Genomic DNA, 21,500 nt, shown 5'->3' on the forward strand with positions numbered 1-21,500 from the left:
GAAGCAAATGTGTCCAGGAAAGATATGATCTAAGTGTGGGATGGGAAACACCATTAAATGCTCTTTTACAGAAAAAGCTTGGATAGTAGGACTAAAGGTGACAAGACTTGTTTCAGAGAGATGCTTCAACACTAAGCCAAGGAGAAGTTCTTATGATCAAATGCTTGTCTGTCTTTTTCAAAAATATTCATTGGTAAATTAAAAATACTGCATACTTTGCTTCCCTAGAAGAAGCAGATACCAGTAATGACTGAATCCACATAGCACTTTTCTTCTCACCACCTACTTTGACTGGGAAAGCTGATGTGGTTCGCACTGTGATAAAGTACCTGCGTAGCTCAGACTGAGACTCAGTCTCTTCTACTCTCCTTGAGTGGCTTAGAATGTAACTGGAAGAATTTTCATGCTTATTTGGGAGCTAAACTCCCATTGGCTGTGTTAATGCCAGGATCTGACCCCTTCTATCATTTAATATAAGGAATAGTAGTAATATTGTGATCCAAAGCACCAGCAGCAGCCCTTATTATGTGGCAAAATTTGAAAACTACACAACGTAAGGTTTGGCTTGAATTTCTGGAAACAGTGAAGTTAAGGTATGAAGGTGTTAGAGATGAGATGAAGATAAAACTAAACACAGTTTTTGAAAGACAAGTATAACTAGGTAATTAAAGCTCTTTTGATTCACTTGTGCAAATGAGAGGAAATGCCAAAAGAGCACATAGGCCCAAACTGTGAAAGGCTTTATGTAGCTAGCGAAGAGATTCTGGAGAGTATTTTTGTCCTTGTTTGCCATACCAGTAAACAATGATAAATTGTCTGCAGTATTTTCTTGTAAAGAGTGCTCTGAAATAAGACAACAAAGCTGCCTGTGGCTGTCCCTAGAATCAATATTAGACTCCTCGAGGTCACCCACGAACGGGAAAATTTGTGCAGCTGCATAACTCAACGCTCGGTGTACTCCCCTGCCATTTCCCAGCTTCCTAGAATGGGCAACTTCCTAGGTATTTATTCCTACCACTATTTTTAGTTGTCATTAGCAAAGGTAAAACTAACGGGGCTGAACTAGGCATAACAATCAATCCCTGCGGACCAGGAAAGCACTAGATTCATTTTTGTAAAAAGATGGGAAATTCCTCCAGCTTAGCTTTTCCCTTCAGTCTCTCTAAGTGATAAATCAAAATCAAACTGAAACAAATTCCATGCAATTCCAATTAAATGAAATAGTGTTGATGAAATAAAGCAAAACAAAAATTTACATAGATGGATGAGTTAATGCAATATATTCAGAAGTTTTTCAAACAGCATTCCTTTTTTCACAATTTTCTCAGTAATCCTCTGCATCTCAGTTATATGCTACTATATTTAGAGCTTCAAAGTCTATTTCTGTATTTTTTATATTATATACGTTTTCTCAAATAAGAGGTAAAGATTTGATGGCAGCTTTACTGCTAACAAGAGCCAATTTTAAGTAGTATGTGAAAGGCTAGAAAGTCAAAGTGATGTATTAGACAAAGAAAGATTCTCAAAATGGTGAAAAAACTGACATCTTGAGACATTTAATTCATTTCTAGTGAAAGTGAAACAAATCTTTGTAAACACTATTGAAGTCCCAGCATAAGTAAACAATAATATTTTGGCATATTCTTTACCTTTATTTAAACAAAATATTGTCTTAAGCTATTCCAGCAGTCATTATTGTGATAATCGGAAAAACAGCTAATCTTACGAAGTCTGGTATGTTTTGGGGAGCGGATGTTTTTCCTTCATATATATGAGAAAATGTGATAATTAGTTGGTTTTTTGTACAATATTTAATGCAATTCAGGTGTTAAGAGAAGAAGGACTTGAAACGTTAAGGACCTTACCTTCTTCATCCATAACGAAGCTGGATGAAATCCCATCTGTGTCACTAACGGAGATAGAATAGGTTCCCAAGTCTGATTTATCAGGATTTTTGAAGTACAGCTTAGAACTAAAATCAACAATAAAGGAAGATATAATTAGTGGGTTTTCTTATTTTATTATGGTTTCATCAGGACAAACTTCAAATATCTTGATACAGACTTGCATGACTTACTGATTTCCTTCTGTTTCAATCTTAAACTTATCAAAATCATCAATCTCTTCATAAGATTTACCCCACGCAAAATGAGATGCATCAGTAGCTTCTTTGCAGTCAAAAGCCAGGTAAATATTACCTTCATCATCCACTCCTGAAAAAATTTCTTTTGTTCCTGCAAAATAGGAATCAAGTCAAGGCTGCATTTTTCTTCATAGCTGCAATTCACAAACGACTAAAGGCCATGCTAATTCTATCCTTCTTAATTAACAGATATTGATCTTACTTGCATATGCTTAAGCATGTGTTTATGTCACATATCAACAAGATCTTACATTTCTCAAGAAGGGAAGACTACAAACGATAAGTGCTCCTTGAGGAACAAAATTACAAAATGAAAGAGAGAGTGAGAAGATAAAACAATTTAAGTTCATTTTATAATCATTCTTGATGCTTAATAAACTTGTCAAGTTGTGCTTTTTTCACCTTCAGTAAGAAGCATCTTTTTTTTATGAGAAAAACTGAAGCAATTATCAAAATATTCCCTGCAGTAAGTAAAACACAAATGCTTGACAGTAGCTCTGTATCCATATTTTATATGTATGTATGTATGTATGTATGTACATGTATTTTAAGATTTAAGGCTTAGAACTTCTGGACTCTGGAAATACATTTGGGGGGGCTACAATGCTGACTCAGCTTTATTAATCACATTTCTAAGTATTTCAGTATTCTAGAAGGGGAGGGGTAGATAAAACAGTTACTTCGTTACCTGGTCTTGCCTCAACAAGCACTGGTTCAGATACCTCAGATGACTTGCCTACCCCAGCACCATTCACTGCACGAACTTTGAAAACATATGTATGACCCTCATGCAAATCAGTGACCTTGAACAAGATAAAGAGTAAAGCTAATTAAAAAAAAAATCTAAATTCATATTCTTTGGTTATATGACCATGTTAGCCCATGTTCAAATTTATTCTTTGCTGTACTCGAGCCAATGTTCTTAGAACTGTATTTTGAAATAACACTAATTGCACTGAAAATGTTACCTTAAAATAGCGCTGTGAAATTGGTTTTTCATTAGCTGTGATCCAGTCTTCTGTATCTACTTCCTTATAATCCACTAAATACCCAGTAATAGGGCTTTTGCCTTCATACACTGGAGCTTTCCACAGAAGAACCAGTGATGTGTTCCTGACTTCACAAATTGTGAGATCATAGGCAGGACCTAAAATATTTCAAACATTGGAAGTTTACTTCAGTATAATAAAGTTTTGCAAAACTGGACCTGTAAAGAGTAAAATGTGTCATTTCAATTTTGCTTGGACTATGTTTGTTTTCAAATATCTCCTCATTTACAATAAATATGGTATGGTATTTAGGTCATCACCCCGTTGTGGCTGTATACAGCAATACCTGCTTTATGCAGGAGTAATATTAGTATTCCAAGGCACACATTGTTAGCTAGATCTCAATAATTTAATTATAAGGGAGTTATTAATCTGGAAAATCCATGCAGTTTAGGAATACAGGCTTCTTGTGCATCATCTGTTTTAATTCACTGGCCCTAAATCAAAGCTGCTTCACTAAGCTTAGATTCAGGCTCATAATTTATCCTCAGGTATTTTTATTTTGTGTTGATATACACGAAACATGACCCTTTGGCCTAGTTCAAAACTCATTGATGTCAGTGGACTTTGGATCAGTCTCTGCATTCCCTGACAGGAGCATTTTTCACTGTGTGGTGAGTAATGATAGTTTGGAAGAACTTCTGAATAGGATATTTATGAGAACCATTTCCACCAAAAATATGCTGATGCTCTGAGAAAGTGTGATTTCATATCTTTCAGCTCTCAAGTTATGCTCTTGCTGCTATATTTCCCTTAGAATCATAGACTCGGTAAGGTTGGAAGGGACCTCTGGAGATCATCTAGTCCAACCTCCCCACTCCGCAGGGTCACCTAGAGCATGGTAGACAGGGTTGCATCCAGGTGGGCCTTGAAGATCTCCAGAGAAGGAGACTCCACAACCTCTCTGGGCAACCTGTGCCAGTGCGCCGTCACTCTCACAGGGAAGAAATTCCCCCTCACGTTCAGGAGGAACTTCCTGTGCTTCAGTTTCTGCCTATTGCCTCTTCTCCTGTCACACGGGACAACTGAAGAGTTTGGCCCCATCTCCCTGACACCCTCCCTTCAGATACTTCTACACATTGACAAGATCCCCCCCCTCAGTTGTCTCTTCCCCAGGCTGAAGAGGCTCAGCTCTCGCAGCCGTTCCTCACAGGGCAGATGCTCCAGCCCTCTGATCATCTTGGTAGCCCTATGCTGGACTCTCTCCAGTAGCTCCATGTCTCTCTTGTCCTGGGCAGCCCAGAACTGGACACAGGACTCGAGATGAGTCCCAGGTCTGAGTAGAGGGGCAGGATCACCTCCCTCCACCTGCTGGCAATAGTCTTCCTAGGAGACCATTGGCCTTCCTGGCCACAAGGGCACACTGCTGGCTCATGGTCAACTTGTCATCCACCAGCACTCCCAGGTCCTTCTCTGCAGAGCTGCTCTCCAGAAGGTCAGACCCCAGCTTGTACTGGTGCCTGGTTATTTTTCCCTGGGTGCAGGACTCTGCACTTGCCCTTGTTGAACCTCAGGAGGTTCCTCATGAGGTTCTCCAGCCTGTCCAGGTCTCTCTGAATGCCAGCACAGCCCTCAGGTGTATCAGCCACTCCTCCCAGCTTGGGATCATCAGCAAACTTGCTGAGGAGGCATTCTGTCCCCTCATCCAGGTCATTGATGAAGAAGTTGAACAGGATGGGACCCAGTCCTGAGCCCTGGAGGACACCACTAGCGACAGGCCTCCAACAAGACTCCACGCCACTGATGACGACTCCCTGAGCTCTGCCTTTCAGCCACTTAATCCACCACACTGTCCACTCGTCTAACCTATGCTTCCTGAGCTTCTCTAGGAGGATGTTATGGGTGACAGTGTCAAAAGCTTTGCTAAAGTCAAGGTACACAATGTCCACTGCTCTCCCCTCGTCTGTCCAGCTAGTCATTCCATCATGGAAGGCTATCAGATTGGTTAAGCAGGATTTCCCCTTGGTGAATCCATGCTGACTATTTCTGATCACCTTCTTTTCCTCCATATGTCTGGAGATGACATCCAGAATGAGCTGTTCCATCACCTTTCCAGGGATGGAGGTGAGGCTGACCGGCCTGTAGTTGCCTGGGTCCTCCTTCTTGCCTTTTTTGAAGACTGGAGTGACATTGGCTTTCTTCCAGTCCTCAGGCACCTCTCCAGCTCTCCAGGACTTTTCAAAGATGATGGAGAGCAGCCTGTCAACGACATCTGCCAGCTCCCTCAGTACCCGTGGGTGCATCCTATCTGGGCCCATGGATTTGTGGATGTCTAGCCTGCCCAGATCTCTAATCCTATCCTCCTCAACCAAAGGAAAGTCTTCCCTTCTCCAGACTTACATCCAGGCTGCAGGAGTCTTGAGGGCTGCCCTTAGCAGTGAAGACTGAAGCAAAGAAGGCATTCAGTAGTTCTGCCTTCCCTGCTTTACCTTCACTTAACTGTTCTGATGCAGCCAGTTTAACTTATAATATTTTCTTCACTATACTCTTGATATTCACTTGTATCAGCACAGTAAAAGGCATAATCATATCAATTTTCTACCATCATGACAACATCTGTGACAGAATACTGCTATTCAGGCAAATAATGTAGCTGGAAGCTTGCTGCTTGTGCTTTAAATTTGTAGTAAGAAAACCTGAAAGTACGTGAGACTTAGAGATTTTTTTTCAACATGAGAGTTCGATCTAACTCAAGATATTACTTTTCCCTTAACCTTCTCTCATCATTTAAAGGTGGACAAGTACCAAAACCTTTCAAATAAACCTGATTGATTGTCATTCCAGTCTATACAATGTTAAATAGTGCTGAATGCCCAGGAAATTCTATAAGGGATGAGATTCAGCAAATATATGGCAAAAAAAGGAGTAATGGAGTCTTTCTCCATCACAGATAATCATATTCCAGAAAACAAATGTATGAGTACCTTTTCAGTTCTTTTGAGGATAAATACTACTTTTTTGTGGAAAGACTGGAGCTTTCAAGAAGCCTAAGCCTTCTCTCTGGGCTCTTTAACAATCCTAACCTAAATGTCTATATATTCACAGTTAATTAAATTTCCTCTGAGAGAGGCACCTGCTAGAAATCTAGACTGGAAGAAAATGTGTAATGAAGTATGTTCTATTCTAAGAACGCTGAGACCAGAGATGCTTCATTTTTTTCAAAGTCATGTAAAATAATTCATTATCATCATCGCTAACTCAGGAAAGCTCACAGTTATGGCTAAGACCGGAGTTCTGCAGAGGGATGAAGTAATAATGGGCTAAGGGCAAGGAATCTATCACTCAGACTGGAAATCTTGCCAGGCGTCCTGGCTTTTCAAAGAAAACCTCCCTTCTGTATCAAAACGTGGATGTGTATTTCGTTGACACAGGGAATATATTGCAGTCATATTATATTTGTCTTCCATATCATTTGTAAATCAAGGAAAAGGATCAGTCTTTCAGTCTTAAACTTCATTTATTTCTTTTCATTATTTCTAAATGATTTTTTAAAATGTATTCTAAGAAAGTCTTGGAAAATATTTTAATAAGTTTGATTTTTTTTTTTGGGGGGGGGTTCTTCAGGCTGTTTTTAGGTAGGAAGAATGTAATGCTCTCTATTCAGCTGGCTTCATAATGAGAACAATGTAATCAGCCAAGGAATAGAAAGGTCACTTTGTTCATTATGAAAATGCAAATTTCACTCTCTTCATTTCCTGAAAGTGCCTTTTATTTTATTTCCTTACATATCATTTAAAATGAAAGATAATCTTCACCGGTTTACACAATGACAATTCCACTTAAATTGTGGAAACACTTGTAGAGAGTATAAATCACAAATTTGATTCGTTTAGAAAAATAATTGCTCTACTGATGATATATTTATACTAAATATTAAAAAATGATAAGAAAATGTAATTAGGACAGAGTAGATTAAATTCAAGAGGTTAATCTTCTTTTATTGACAGTTTTGCCATGTCATTAAATCCAAAAGGTAAGATTTAAAAACTCTAAACTAAAAGAAAGTGTGAAGAACAACTGGCTGACAAGAAGTTTTACGGAAGAGAATCTGGGCATTAAAAGGAAGCAGACTTTTAACTTTTGAGTCTTAGTGACATTTTTTTTAAAAAAAAAAAAGGCAGACTGAAGAGGGTTTATAAGCAGACACATAATTGTAGACCTGCGAAGTTACTGTTTTTTTTCTGATCAGCATTGGCAACTCTTGAATAATGTTTCTAGTTTGTGTGCTGTCATTCAATAAGAATATGAACTAATTAGAAAAAGTTTGAAGGAAAACAACAAGATCTCTTAGTTTGAGATCTGGAATACATATTTCATGTGGAAAGGCTGCAGGAACTGGGTTTTGTTAAGGGGAAAGCTGGGGATCTGATTCAATATGTAGAAAGGCTGTTGCAAAGAGGAAAAGATCAATATTGATCCATGACGGACAGAAGATGACACAAACAGGTTTAAATTGCAGCAAGAAAGATTCAGAAATAATAGAAAAACTTCTAAACTGTAAGGGTCATAAGGTCAGGAATAAAACGTGTCCAAAGAACCTTGACTTCCTTCATAGGTGGAAATCTGTAAGGATTAATTAAACAAGTATCTATTAACAGTGAGATTCTATTAACAGTGAGATAGATATAATTTATCCTGACTTGGGCAAGCAGTTGAACTAGGTGACATTTGAGAGTCTTTCCTACCAAAGGATTCCATGATCCTGCTGAATTATTTCTTGTTCCAGGCAAGAATTGCTTTTTATTTATACCATATAAAAGAAAAAATGAAATTTTCCTGTCTCCTTATGGTAATTATTCCTTTTGGAATCACTGAAAATGTCAATGGTTGTAAAAAGTAGATTTAAGGGTTTTTTCTTTTTTTTTTTTTTTTTTTTTTTTTAGTTAGAAAATAACTGAATGAACATTTATGCATGAAACAGATGTATTCAGGTGTCAGACAGCTCCTGATGACAAAGACGGGTATTGGAATGGATGTTTAATTGCACACCAAAGTTCTACGTTATAAATAGTTTCTGAGTTAAGAATATAGCAGTATTTTAGAGCATTTTGGGAAAAAAAAGAGATAGAAACATATTAAACTGGTGTTTTCATTATGGACTGTACTGTGACATCCTCTGTTTAGGCATTTCAGTACCAGATATCACAAAGAGCTTCAGCAAAAGTGTTGTCCAGTATGACTGAAGGTATTACGCATTAGGCAGGCAAACCTTCAAAGGCGCTTCAGAGATTATCTACAGAAGTCAAGCTTTTCTGGCAAGAAACAATTCCCTCGGTGCCTAACATTTAGGAATAATTTATATGTTCACATGAGGTAGACTAGAGTTTATCTTTCTTACATTGGAACCAAAAGACAGAGTCTGACTGGAACATTACACTGACTATGTTGCAAAGAGTTTATACTAAATTGAAATTCATGAGAAATTAATAGACTTACCAGGTTCTGGCATAGTCCAGGCTTTACATTTAAAGTGCTCACTGGGATCTGAAGGTTGACCTATACCAACTAGATTTGCAGCAGCAATTTTGAATTCATAGAATGCATCTTCCATCAAATCCTCTACCTTTTTGGAGAAAAAAAAATCAATATATGTATATAAAAAGCTATGATTTACATTCTTTTAATAAATGAAATAATATATTAAAAATAGGCATTCTGTCACTGGTTAATTCAATATCAGACCCTATTGCTATGTTTGGAGTACTGGGAGACTCTAATTGGAAGATTTTACATTTAAACCAAACACATTGCAGAGGTCTACATTTTACTTCCATGTTTCAGCTGCATCATTCTAGGAAGAACAACATTCAACATATTGGCAGGATAGGGTGTAAAAGTTTAAAGCAAAGGTCCAGGGAGCCCACTCAATGTGTGGCCACATGAAATACCTTCTTGTACTGCTTATGAAGGACTATACACTTAAGAGTTCAAATGATGTTTGATCATACTTGACTGACCAGAGAAGAAACAACAGGAAACTAAAGGAAAAACTGATTCACTTCTTAGTTCAGCAGTGTATGGAGATAACTCTGGGAAATAGTCTCTGTTGGTAATTTTATTTGGTTTATATGTCTTTTTCGTATTACCATCTAGTATTATAAAGCAAAGTAGTAAGCACTGCAAGTGGTATGAGCAGAACCAACGCCATTCTGTTGCTGCTCTTCCTGGTAAATGAACTTGGCTTATCCAATGAGGCTATCACCACACCACAGCACCAGCTCAGATTTTGAGGTCGAGGTAGACAGGCTATAAGGCATCCCAACAGCCTGAGCCTCTCCACAACCTGAGCACATCATGGTAGCAGCCCTCTCCCATCCTTCCTTTCACAGATGACCTCAATTTAATAAACAGGTTTTCAGTACCTCATGCCTCTGGATAATTTTCCCCAAATCACATTTTATCATAGTTCTGAACAGAAAGATACAGCTGAGGGCTGTACTTCTGGTAGAGATATTGAACAGCTTTATTTTTCCACAAATAAATAAGCTATAACTGTTCTCTAGGCAAAACACAAGATAAAACAGGATTTTAATGTGATATTTATTTTCTTATGGGAACAACATGATGGGTTGGTTACCTGAGATAATATCAGAGAGAAAACCAAAGTAGGGCAAAGTAAGCTAGGAGAAGCCAGTCACTAATACAATTTAGCCAGAATTTCCTGACAATAGAAAGCTGTATATCGTAAATGACAATAGAGAACAGAAATTCAGCCTGTAAAAACAGTTTGAAATCCCCAGTTAATAAAGGAAGAAATATTTGTGGGATTCCCACAGAATTATTTAATCGGTCAAGAACAAATCTCTATTGATTTCCTGGTGCTACACTGTGTATATGAGGGCCTTGGTTGCTTGCAGTGTGTCATAAAAAATTCTATGCTTCTAAAAGCTCTCATTTTTATTTCCCATTAGTATTTCAAATTCCAATCCTTCAAAATAATGTATGAAGATGCACCTTCAGGCACAAGTGTAGTTACTGGGAAGACTGAGACCTTAAATATCAAATTAATTAAACTCTGAATAGTTTCCCTTAATTTACACTACTCATTTGTTTACAAACACATTAAAAAATTAAAATACTTGGGAAGCATTGCTTACTACTGTCCTTTCATGCCTATCCTATCCGCCCTTTTTTATTTCTCAAACTTATGCTCCATCTGCTGTGTCACAGACATCAGTTATAAACTCAGCCGCAAGCCCTCATGCACACAGCTGAGCACTGCACTGCCCCTGCGCATTGCACTCCCTTCTGCGCGTGAAGCATTCTTACTGAGCCCATCTGCAGTGCAGTTATCCACTTCTACATCAAATCTCTGCTAAAGAGCTATTTCTACTCTGAGGTTTATAAGAAGTGTGCTGATTTGCAGGGGTAATTTTAAAAAGTAGTTGAGAATAAATGTCCAGATGTTTTCCTTAATTTCACAAGCATAAAATTGATCAACAGGTTGCTGTCACCTATCTTCCCTAGCCTTTCTTCATGGAAATTTGCATCACGTATTTGCTCTGTTAAGAAACACTGAGTGCATTATAAGAGCAAATAGAAATAATTTTTTTCAAAACTAAAATCACAGCTGTCTGCTACTTTGGAGCACTCTTTGGAAAGGAGAAGATGAGGTAGATTTATTCACAGCTCCCCTTTCTAGCTGAAGGCAGATGCTGAGAGAAAGAAATGGGCCAATTTCACTTTTCCTCAGCCTATCTCCATTTTATTTTCAAGTCTCCAGTTCTACAGACAGCATGGTCATCTCTTCTGCTAAATGCTTCCATCTTTCCTCTGCATGCTATTACCCTGAATATATGTGTATAGAAGTCATTAATGAATATAGTTTATGAAGCATTTTATAGCTCATCTTGTCCTTAGTAAGAAAGGTGCTTCACAACTTTTTACTCAGAAGTTTCCTCATCTAAATGACCATGTTTATCTTAGAATTTAATAGCATGGGATGGCACTGGTTCACTGTATCTCCACCTCAGTTTTTAGGCTTGTTGCACTCCAAAATACATAGTAGAAGGGCCTGTTTGGGATGAAGCAGGGAAACTTTAATAATGTCTCTGCCAGAAAATAGAACTTTACCAAAAGTAATGACATAATATGAACCAACTACAGAAAGATAAGGACTAAAAAGCACTAACCGTATAAATTGTCCGGTTAATAAGGGAAGAGTTGACTTCATGCCAGTTTTTATGGTTAGCTTCCCGTTTATCAATATAATAACCAAGGATTGGCGAACCTCCACTGAACCTCGGTGCTTTCCAGCCAAGGGTCATTGAATGACCATCACAGTTAAGAAGTGTGATACCGTGAGGGTGTGACGGACAAGCTAGAAGGAAATAAGCATGCTGAGAGTTATTACAGAGTCTAAAACGCTGCAGTGCAGAAGCTTAGGTTTTCTGTATTGTCTTTGTTTTCTGCAATATGCTACTATCAGTTACATCTTACTAAAAAAGTAATTGTAAAGTTGCTAATCAAAATTACTTTTATCTACAAAAATAACCATGGAAGCTCCCTTATGAAACATCTGCCTCAGAGTTGCTCTCTGAGGGGACAGAAGGAAGGAACAGACTAAAATCTTTAGTATGGAAATGGTAGAGCCAGTGAAAATATTTCCAGGTCAAATACTGTGCTACAAGATTTCAGAAGAATCAGAAAACATTTTCCTGCTAAGAACCAAATAATCTGATCAAGTACTTTTGGAATGGACTAAGGCTCAATGAAAAAAAATGGTTATGAGCTCAAATGAAATGAAGTCATACGACTGTCTCACCTCCATGCTTTTCCCTCCTATCCCCATATTCTATGCCTACTTCAGACTGAAGTTGCTGTCTACCCTGTAAGGAACAGAAAATGGTTAAACTATGTGTATGACTACTCTATGGGGAGGCAGGGAAGACATTTCCCTTGTGAATTTTCACCACAGGTACTAGGCCTACCTATCACAGAAGCACAAATGTCACCCAAGCAGCCTCCTAAAAAATCAGATAATTGTTTTCTGAGTTACTTTTTGCACCTCTCCTACAGCAAATACCCCTTCTGGTCTAGAAAGCACTGTTCTGTTTTTTACCTCCATGCAGGAAAGTTCACCTGAAGACACTCCTGCCTGGCCCCCTGTTGTGCTGCCGTCAGTACAGGCTAAACTCCTTATCATAGAATCATAGACTCGGTAAGGTTGGAAGGGACCTCTGGAGATCATCTAGTCCAACCTCCCCACTCCGCAGGGTCACCTAGAGCATGGTAGACAGGGTTGCATCCAGGTGGGCCTTGAAGATCTCCAGAGAAGGAGACTCCACAACCTCTCTGGGCAACCTGTGCCAGTGCGCCGTCACTCTCACAGGGAAGAAATTCCCCCTCACGATCAGGAGGAACTTCCTGTGCTTCAATTTCTGCCCATTACCTCTTGTCCTGTCACATGGGACAACCAAAAAGAGTTTGTCCCTGACCCCTTGACACCCTCCCTTCAGGTTCTTGTACACATTGAGAAGATCCCCCCTCAGTCTTCTCTTCCCCAGGCTGAAGAGGCCCAGCTCTCGCAGCCGTTCCTCCTAGGGCAGGTGCTCCAGCCCTCTGATCATCCTCATAGCCCTACGCTGGACTCTCTCTAGTAGCTCCATGTATCTCTTGTCCTGGGCAGCCCAGAACTGGACACACTACTTGAGATGAGGCCTCACCAGGTCTGAGTAGAGGGGCAGGATCACCTTCCTTTTACCTGCTGGCAATAGTCTTCTAAATGTACCCCCAGGAGACCTATTGGCCTTCTTGGCCACAAGGGCACACTGCTGGCTCATGGTCAACTTGTCATCCACCAGCACTCCCAGGTCCTTCTCTGCAGAGCTGCTCTCCAGAAGGTCAGACCCCAGCTTGTACTGGTGCCTAGGATTATTTCTCCCTGCACTTGCCCTTGTTGAACCTCATGAGGTTCCTCATGAGGTTCTCCAGCCTGTCCAGGTTTCTCTGAATGGCAGCACAGCCCTCAGGTGTATCAGCCACTCCTTCCAGCTTGGTATCATCGGCAAACTTACTTATCCCAAAGCTCATCCAATCTTTACAGCTGAATTAGCAGTATTTCTTGAGATAATCTGATTTATCTCATTTAGAAGAGAACATGTTAGCCAGGGCCCTAAATGCAATTCCTGGACTTATACCTGTACTAGTGATCAGCATGAAAACAGATCGTAATCAGCAGAAATTGACATTTTTTTTCTTTTTCTCAAATGTAGTGTGATATTCAGACTGGCTCAGAAAAAAAAAGGCCTTTGTAATTACTATCACTTCTTGCTAAATAATGACTGTAACAAACTCCTATACATGCCTTTAGTACTACAGAAGGATTCTATCTACACAAATGTGAGTTACCTCCAAATAGTTCTACTAGATTCTTATTAAGGCTATTGAAATGGATAAAAGCTATTCACATGCCATAAGTATGTGTAAGATTCACCTGGTCTGTGTTTGGTGAAATACCCCATGCAACCCTCATTTTCAAACACACACAGTGACAAAACAAAAGGTGCCACAAAATTTCAAAGCGCAAGTGCATATACAGCCTACAGGTGGCAGATGTGAAAGTATTTGTGTACCACCTACCCATATGAGACACACTTCCTCCTAAAACAATCAAAAAGGGTAAGTTTGTCAGTAACAACCCATCCAAATTTAAGAAAGTATCTTCAGGCATTCAAAATGGCAAATCTTTTACATCTGACAAATTTGTGTGTTCCTCTGCGAGAGGAAGCAACTCAGGTGGGTGCTGGTTTTTTGTTTGGGTTTTTTTTTCCCCCATTTTTAAGGTTTTCAGTATGAAACTAAAACTGTTACTCAAACTGACCTTCAAAGTACAAGTACCTTTTGTGACTTTTCATTCAAATTTCAAGGCTCTGAACGCAGTGCAGAAATGAAAATTGGAAGAGACCTGCATCTCTGTGTACTTTATGGTCTAAATAATTATTCAGTCCTCTACTAGATATGTATCATTCCTGCTGTAACTAGTGGGGCTGGCACACACAGTGGGCTGTTTTTACACTGAAGCATTGCTTGCAGGGTACCAGAGGAAACAGATTGTTTCCCAGCCTAGAGCAGACAAAGGGACTTTTCTGTTTGGTCCAGCCACACAATAGTAAAGTTTCCTGAAACTCTTCTAAATGGAACAGATGTCATGTTAAACTGATTTGTGCTACTCCAAATCACCCAGAAGCCAGTCTAACCTAATCAAGATTTACGGTTTCTTTGTTGCAGGTGAGGAGCAGAAGGCAGCCTGGCCCTTACCATGAATCTTACTCAATAATTCTAACAGATTGCATGAATAACTACTTTTTTTTCCTACAGTGACTTTTCTGTGGGGAATAGCAACATGCCACAGCATGATCTTACCCACAGGATGTGACCTATGACTGTAAAATGTACTGTTATAGTAAAGGAGACCAAAGGAGCTGGTTGATGCAGATCTGTAACTTGCTAAAGAAACAAGAAGATGAGTTGCACAATCATACTTACTAAGGGCTGCCTGTACCGTTATAGCCTCGGACTCCTGTGAGTTTTCACTGAATCCTACAGCATTCACAGCTTTCACACGGAAGATGTACTGCTCCCCAGTTTCCAAACCATGAACAACAAACCTAGGTTAAAAAGAAAAAAAAAAAAACAGTATCACATATTAGTTTATATTTTATAGGAAATGTTCTGTGCTGTAAAATGAAATCTTAGCCACAATAAGCAAGCTCAGCTTCACAAAGGAAAACATTTCCAAGAAAGAACCCTAATATCAAGTATATAGTACAGTATAATTGGATGGGACACTGGAATGAAAGTTACAGGACTCATTAAATTGCTAGCGCTGATATACTGTGTAGAGTCAGATAAACCACAGTACATTCCTTCTGAACTTGACGTTGCTAAATTCTAGTATATTCTTGTCAGGGACTGTTTTTCACTATATTCATAGTAACTGCCAAGAAGAGCTTTCAATTTTGATCTGAAGTTCTAGGCAATTACTGTAACAGATTGAATTGTCAGGACTGTCCTATTGTAGGATGTATTCACATATGGAAAAATGGATTTTTTTCTTATTTTTATGCTGTCCTAGTCCCTCTGACCAAGAACTAGTTTCTACTTCTTCTTTGATCAAGTTCCTTGATTGTTTGATCAAAGGATTTTGCTGAATACAGTCACTCAAAATTAATTATTAGCTGACAAAATACACTAAGCACTATGTACTTGTTATCTACCCATAAGAAATTATAAATTAACACTATATGCTCGTCATCTACCCATAAGAAAAAAAAATAATATCTAAAAACTTTTCATTTGGTGAGTAATTCCAATAAAAGTAGTCAAAAAGGAAATTATCTGATGAATCACATAACAAAGGGATGTTTTCTGGAGTGAGTAATAAATCAGCAGAAACACAGACAGTGTTACTATCCTGACAGGAGAGCTAGAGACAGGGGCTTTTCTTTACCCACAGACCTTGCAGGTTGGAGAGCTCTGAGGCAATACATCTCGATTTCATAAACAGCGGTCTCAGCAACAGTAGCACTTTCCCCACCACATTTACAGCAGAAACAGCCACATGCCCTGATGGCCTGGACTATGGACTCCAGGCAGAAACAGCCTGGAAAGCTACTTTACCCCCTCTCATATTCTGCCTCATGTGCCTCAGGCCATTTCATCCCAGACATCCCCCAGATGTTAAGAAAGGCATTCATTTTATGCTCATTCAGGACCAAGCCACACAGATTCATGTCTCTGAAACCTACTTTTATAATTCAAAGGCACAGAATAGAAAAAGATACTTCTCTTTGGAGAAGCAAAAATGGTAAAAGCCTGCCCTGCAACCTGAAAGGTTCAGGCTTGAGAGTCTGTTTTTCCTCACACCAACGTTCATCTTCCGTGATAACATAAATTGACTTAACTATTGACTTTCCATGTAAATTAACTTAAAACTATTCCACAGTTTTCAAACTCGTGCAGACACAGAAGCATTGTCAGTACCTGTTATATTTTATAGGTTTGTGGTTACTAGGTTCCCAGTGATTTGATCCCACCAAGGAATAATCAATGTAGTAGCCATACAAATCTTCTTCATGTTTTGGCTTATCCCACTGAACTACAACTGATGTTTTTGTATTCCTTGTGGCCACTATACGACCAGGTGCAGATGGAACAACTAAGAAAAAGAGAGAAAATATGCACTATAATGAAATAAATAAAAACAAAAATAAATTAAATTAGATACAACACTATATACTTTTATCATATTTAATCACTATAGCTATGATTTCTACCATGTTTATAATATACATTTTAGTGTATTTATTTTGCTATAAGTAATTCACTTGTCTGGATGCTTATATATGTGTGTATATATACTTTTTTTTTCCTACTGGTTTTCTTATAGTAAATTTACTCTAAGCTACTAGTCTCCACATCTTTCTGATTTTATACAGGTTTCTGAGGAAGAGTTACAGGAGGACATATTTTCAAATATCAGTACTGATAAAAATGTATGGGTATGGAAATATTCTCTCTCAGATCAGAATAACAGCTTCATGTATACCCCCATAGCACTACTTCATCAGTAAATAATGCACATAAACTATTTAAGTGTAGTATCATAAGAGTTAGGAAATGCTACCTTCCAGTCAGTTAATGACCACCTCAGCTGAGGAATGGCAAGCTTTCAGGACAACTTTAAGCGTGTGTTTGAATGCTAAGTTCTTAGTTAAACTTAGCTAGATGCATTTCACAAAAGCATAAGCGTGTTGGTTGGAAGGGACCTCAGGGGATCATCTAGTCTAACCTATCAATAGGAGTGGAATTGCCACCAGTTATAAGCCAGAGCAGTCATGGCTTTTCCTGAGTCTTGAAAACCTCTGACATTAGAGATTCCACAGCTTTCCTGCACAGCATGCTCCAGTATTGCACTATTCCACCTTTTTCACTAAGAAATAAATGTCCAACCTTCCAAACCATACTTCGGGGCTGTTGCCTCTTGTTTTATCATCTAGCATTGTTGAGACCAGCCTGGCACCGTCATCTTTGTAATTCCCCTCCAGGCAGAGGTAGACCACTGTTTGATCGCCCCTTAGCCTCCTCTTCACCAGGCTAACCAACTCCAGCTACCTCAGCCTCTCTTCATAGGTCACAGCCTCAAGGCCCCTGGCAATCTTGGATGCCATCCACTGGAGAGCTCCATTTTCTTCACATCCCTGTAACCTAAGGGAGCTATAACTGTACCCAGTACTCCAGAAGCAACCTCCCTAGCATAAGGCAGAGAGAAATAAAGCTTCCTTCAATCTACTGTCACAGTCCTCCCAGTATAACATAGTATGCAGTTCACTATATGCAGTGAAAATGCACAGTTAGCTTATATACAGCTAGACACTCTGAATGTGCATAAACAGAAGCAGAAACATCAAGATCCAAATGTGAAAAAAATACCTTAGTTAATAGGGGCCAATTCAACCAATCTGTACACTGTTTAATATCTTTTTGAGCTTTGATAATATAAGGAACTACGGGAATTCTTCAGCCTTTCATGATAGGTCAAGAGTAGTACCCAGCATTTGCCTATAAAAGGCATTTTAGTTTCTCCAAATTTATATATTTCACAGAACTATAGCTAAAGCAAGCAGCATGAAAAAGGTAGCATTTTTTTTCATTCAGTCTTTCAATCTCAAAATAAAAAATAATAGTTACATGTTAACATGATATTGTAGTTTTTACAGTAGGGTTGTCACATTGAGTGGATTGCAGTTGAGTTAAAAGTAGCTAAATGTAGGAGTTTACATGTACAGGAGTTTTCACAAGCACATTTTCTTAAGTTGTCATTATAGTCAAAGATCTAGGGCTTGATTCAATTACCCGTACAATCATAATTAGTGCCATTTTAGACATTCTAGCGCATTGGAGACTTCTTCCTGGGGCTGGCAGATATGATATGCAGGATACTTGCACCCCTCTGAAATGGCAAACCAAAAGCATCTCAAAAGGTACTAGATGTCTGGGTGGACAGCTGAACAGAGCCACTAACCAACAGTCAGTGGACTGCTGAGAATGATTCATCTCATCCCAATGTAGATGCCCCATGGGTCATCAACCAAGCTATCCTTTAGTCTCCGCTGACTGTAGTGGGAGCAGAGACCTCTAGAGCACTTGTGGATACCTGCATGGAGACACTAAATTTAGATGTCAATCTCAAACTGAATCCCCTCTCAGCACTCATTTGCCATTTTGGGCACACTAGGATACCCCATCTGTCTTCTAGTTGCTGCTCAAGAAACAATGTCTCCCACAGTCCCTATGTCATGTTCGCCAGCCCTGTGAAGTTGTCTCAGATACCTGCAGGAATGTCCAATAGCACTACGTGCAACTAACTAAACAAAGCCATGTGCGGCCCTGATGTGTTTTAGCACAGATACTTAACTCCATCTCTGAAAGTACTATAGTTTCCCTTTAAAAAAATATCTTGTGCTTTCTGTCTTCCACTATTGCTACAATTTATTAAGAACTTCTGGTGCTAACCCATAACAGATAGCCTATTTTCTGTACAAAGTGAAATAAATACAGTATGTTTCTTCCCTACCTTGGGGAATGTTGAACAGTTTAAATAATTTATATGTATTAACGAGATATCAAATCAAGAATACGTAAAAGCACAAGATGTTTTTATTTCATCTTATGTAGTTTCAAATCAGGCAAGGTGCTGTGTTACGTTTTTTTAAATTATTATAAACATGAAGAAGACTACCTTATCAACATTTAGTGCACTATGGTACATCAGATACTGTAGGCATTTCTTATATTTCTGGTAAGTGTACTAGAAATATGTGAGTTCTTAAGGTGACATCTGTCAATACAAGGGACTGTTTATCTGCGACTTGTAAGAGTAAACCATATATTTGAGCAACAAGATGAGTAATTGCTCCTTAAATTTTTACTTGTATGTTTAAATGTGGCTCCAAGATAAATCCTTCACTTCCATTTGGAAAGTTGCCACTAAATATGTTGATGTAACTTCCCCTGTCACTGGAATCTAGTCACCTGCACGCCGCTGGAATTCTGTGCCAGCAATAATTCACAGCTTAGATTACTCAGAAAGAAAGGAAAGGCTACCTTCTCTAACGGAAATTGTAGGGAATTAGGTAGTATATAATTACCCGAGCCAGACAATGTAATTATCTGAGTTAGTGATTAACCAGTATTATCCTACTTTTTTGACAAAGCACTCTGAAGAATGACTAACTAAAATTAATTTAACTTTGTAACAATTATTGGTCTCAACAAGGAAATATACTATCACTAGGAAAATTTCTGAAAGTTTCTAAAATTTAACATCCTGGTCTTTTTGGAACACAAGTGAATTTGATTACTATTATTGTAATAATATTAATCTAGTTTTGGTAAGGGTTGTTTATTTGCATTTTTTTAAATATCTGTTGCATTTAGTATTGATGCCTCAGAATTAATGCCTTACCAACAGCATCTTGTGGTTGAATAGGTTCTGTGATTTCAGATGGATCACTGATTCCGTGCTTGTTTGCTGACAAGACTCGGAAAACATATGATTTTCCTTCTGCAAGGTCAAACACGGCATAGCGAGGAGATTTTACAGCAACCTGTGCATTGACTCTTTGCCAGCTTCCACTGCCAACCATGGACTACAGAAAAAAAAAGAAAAAGAAAAAAAAAGAAAGAAAGATGAGGATCATTTTGAAACTGTCAAAAAATGAACATATTGCATCCTGTCATTAATTTAGTTAAGAACGAAAGGAGAAGGATCATTCTCAAATGCCTTTCTTTAACATATGCAAATCTGCATCACTCAAGCATTCAATTACTCTACAGAAAAGGTCTGAGTACATCAATGTCTCCTTGTCTGTCTAGACACCAATATATGCCCTCTGGTACACACAGCTAGCCTTCATTTAGGGCCTTGACTGACACCTCTGATTGCTCCCAAGACAATTAATCTCATGCCCTGCAAAAATCACTTGAACACCTAAAGGTTAGTTATAAAGCAAGTCCTAATCCAGATTCTGTGGAAAGGTGGAGTGGGGGGTATTTCTTTACTCTCTGCCATATGTTTATGTGCTCTGCTGACTAAAGTCATGTCCAGAAGAGTATTCATCAAATGAAATAATTACTTTAGAATATTTTCAGTGTAGCAGCTGAGCTAATTATTAGCATACCTCCATATGGAGGAGTGCCAGAAAAACAGCACTCTGAGAGAATTCTGCTGTCCAGCAGCTTCTCCAAATAAACTGTTGATCCAAAACAAAAATAAGCCATGGGCTATTTAAGTGATTTTAGTGACATCCAAGTGCCCAGTAAACAGCCTAAATAAAATTGCCTTAGGACATGGAAAAGTGCATAAAATTAGATTTTCATAAAATTACGGAACAGAGAATCTGTGAACAAAACTTGTTAGACTGTGAACTTGTTAAAGAAGGAACAGTGTTTCATGGGTGATAAGAAACTGCACACTATTACAGATAAATAATAAAAAGATAAACAGCAAAAAAAATCAAAATCTTTTTCATAGATACTGAACCCACCTATTGTTCTCAGTAGCAAAAAATAAATGTAATTTTCTTCATATATAAAAAGATAGAAAAAATGAAAAGAGCATCATTTTGCCATATAACTTGCTTTCTGGAATGAAAAACATTAATGGCTGTGTTTCATTTTGATGGCAGCAAGAATCAACATAATATTTTATTCTGTAATTTGATTTAATGTATTTCTGCTATTAAAATAGCATTATTAAACAGAACAGAGAACTCATTTTCATTCTGTGTTTCTTGAAGCTTTTAAAAATTCTATTTTATTCTTGAGGATGGAGACTGCTTTATTTAAAATAAAATAACTTCGGATTATGCATTTGTAACTTAACAGATGTCTGTGCAAAGCAAAGAACAAATATTCACCTATGAACTGACTGGACTATACATATACATAACAGCTAGTTATATGACAAAGGATTTTCTAGTCAGGTTTTAATTAGTATAATGAAACTTTCTTTTTTTCTAATAAAGCTTTTTAATTCTCTGTCTCAGTCTCCCTCAGTAAGTTTGGCATTTAATTAAGACTCACTGGTTCATCATTTCCACTGCTCTGCACTGTTTGTGCTGCTTTATAGAGCTATTTCAGTAAAACATGTGAATATACACATTTCCGATGCATATTTAGAACGAAATTCTACTAACCAAGTGTAGGCGTCTATTCAATAGAAATCTGCGACCGAGCTTTTCATCTAGACTATTTCTGTAGGCTCTGGAAATAACTACGTACTTTCAGGACATATCCTGCAGTAG

The 21,500-nt window shown here is 38.3% G+C and overlaps 1 protein-coding gene across 1 annotated transcript in view; it reads right to left on the bottom strand.

Moving 5' to 3' along the window:
• The window catches only part of MYOM2 (myomesin 2), a 79,884-nt gene that overhangs the window by 22,425 nt on the left and 35,959 nt on the right, over positions 1-21,500 (bottom strand). The window contains exons 15-24 of the mRNA XM_062572966.1: positions 19,661-19,844; positions 16,177-16,351; positions 14,680-14,801; positions 13,774-13,794; positions 11,325-11,512; positions 8,629-8,755; positions 3,112-3,290; positions 2,832-2,946; positions 2,078-2,234; positions 1,866-1,972 (exon numbers count right to left, since the gene is read on the bottom strand). Coding sequence (XP_062428950.1) covers positions 1,866-1,972; positions 2,078-2,234; positions 2,832-2,946; positions 3,112-3,290; positions 8,629-8,755; positions 11,325-11,512; positions 13,774-13,794; positions 14,680-14,801; positions 16,177-16,351; positions 19,661-19,844 — 1,375 coding nt within the window. The remainder of the gene's footprint in view (positions 1-1,865; positions 1,973-2,077; positions 2,235-2,831; positions 2,947-3,111; positions 3,291-8,628; positions 8,756-11,324; positions 11,513-13,773; positions 13,795-14,679; positions 14,802-16,176; positions 16,352-19,660; positions 19,845-21,500) is intronic.

The sequence above is a fragment of the Rhea pennata genome, chromosome 3 (assembly GCF_028389875.1).
Source record: "Rhea pennata isolate bPtePen1 chromosome 3, bPtePen1.pri, whole genome shotgun sequence".
NCBI classification, from domain to species: domain Eukaryota; kingdom Metazoa; phylum Chordata; class Aves; order Rheiformes; family Rheidae; genus Rhea; species Rhea pennata.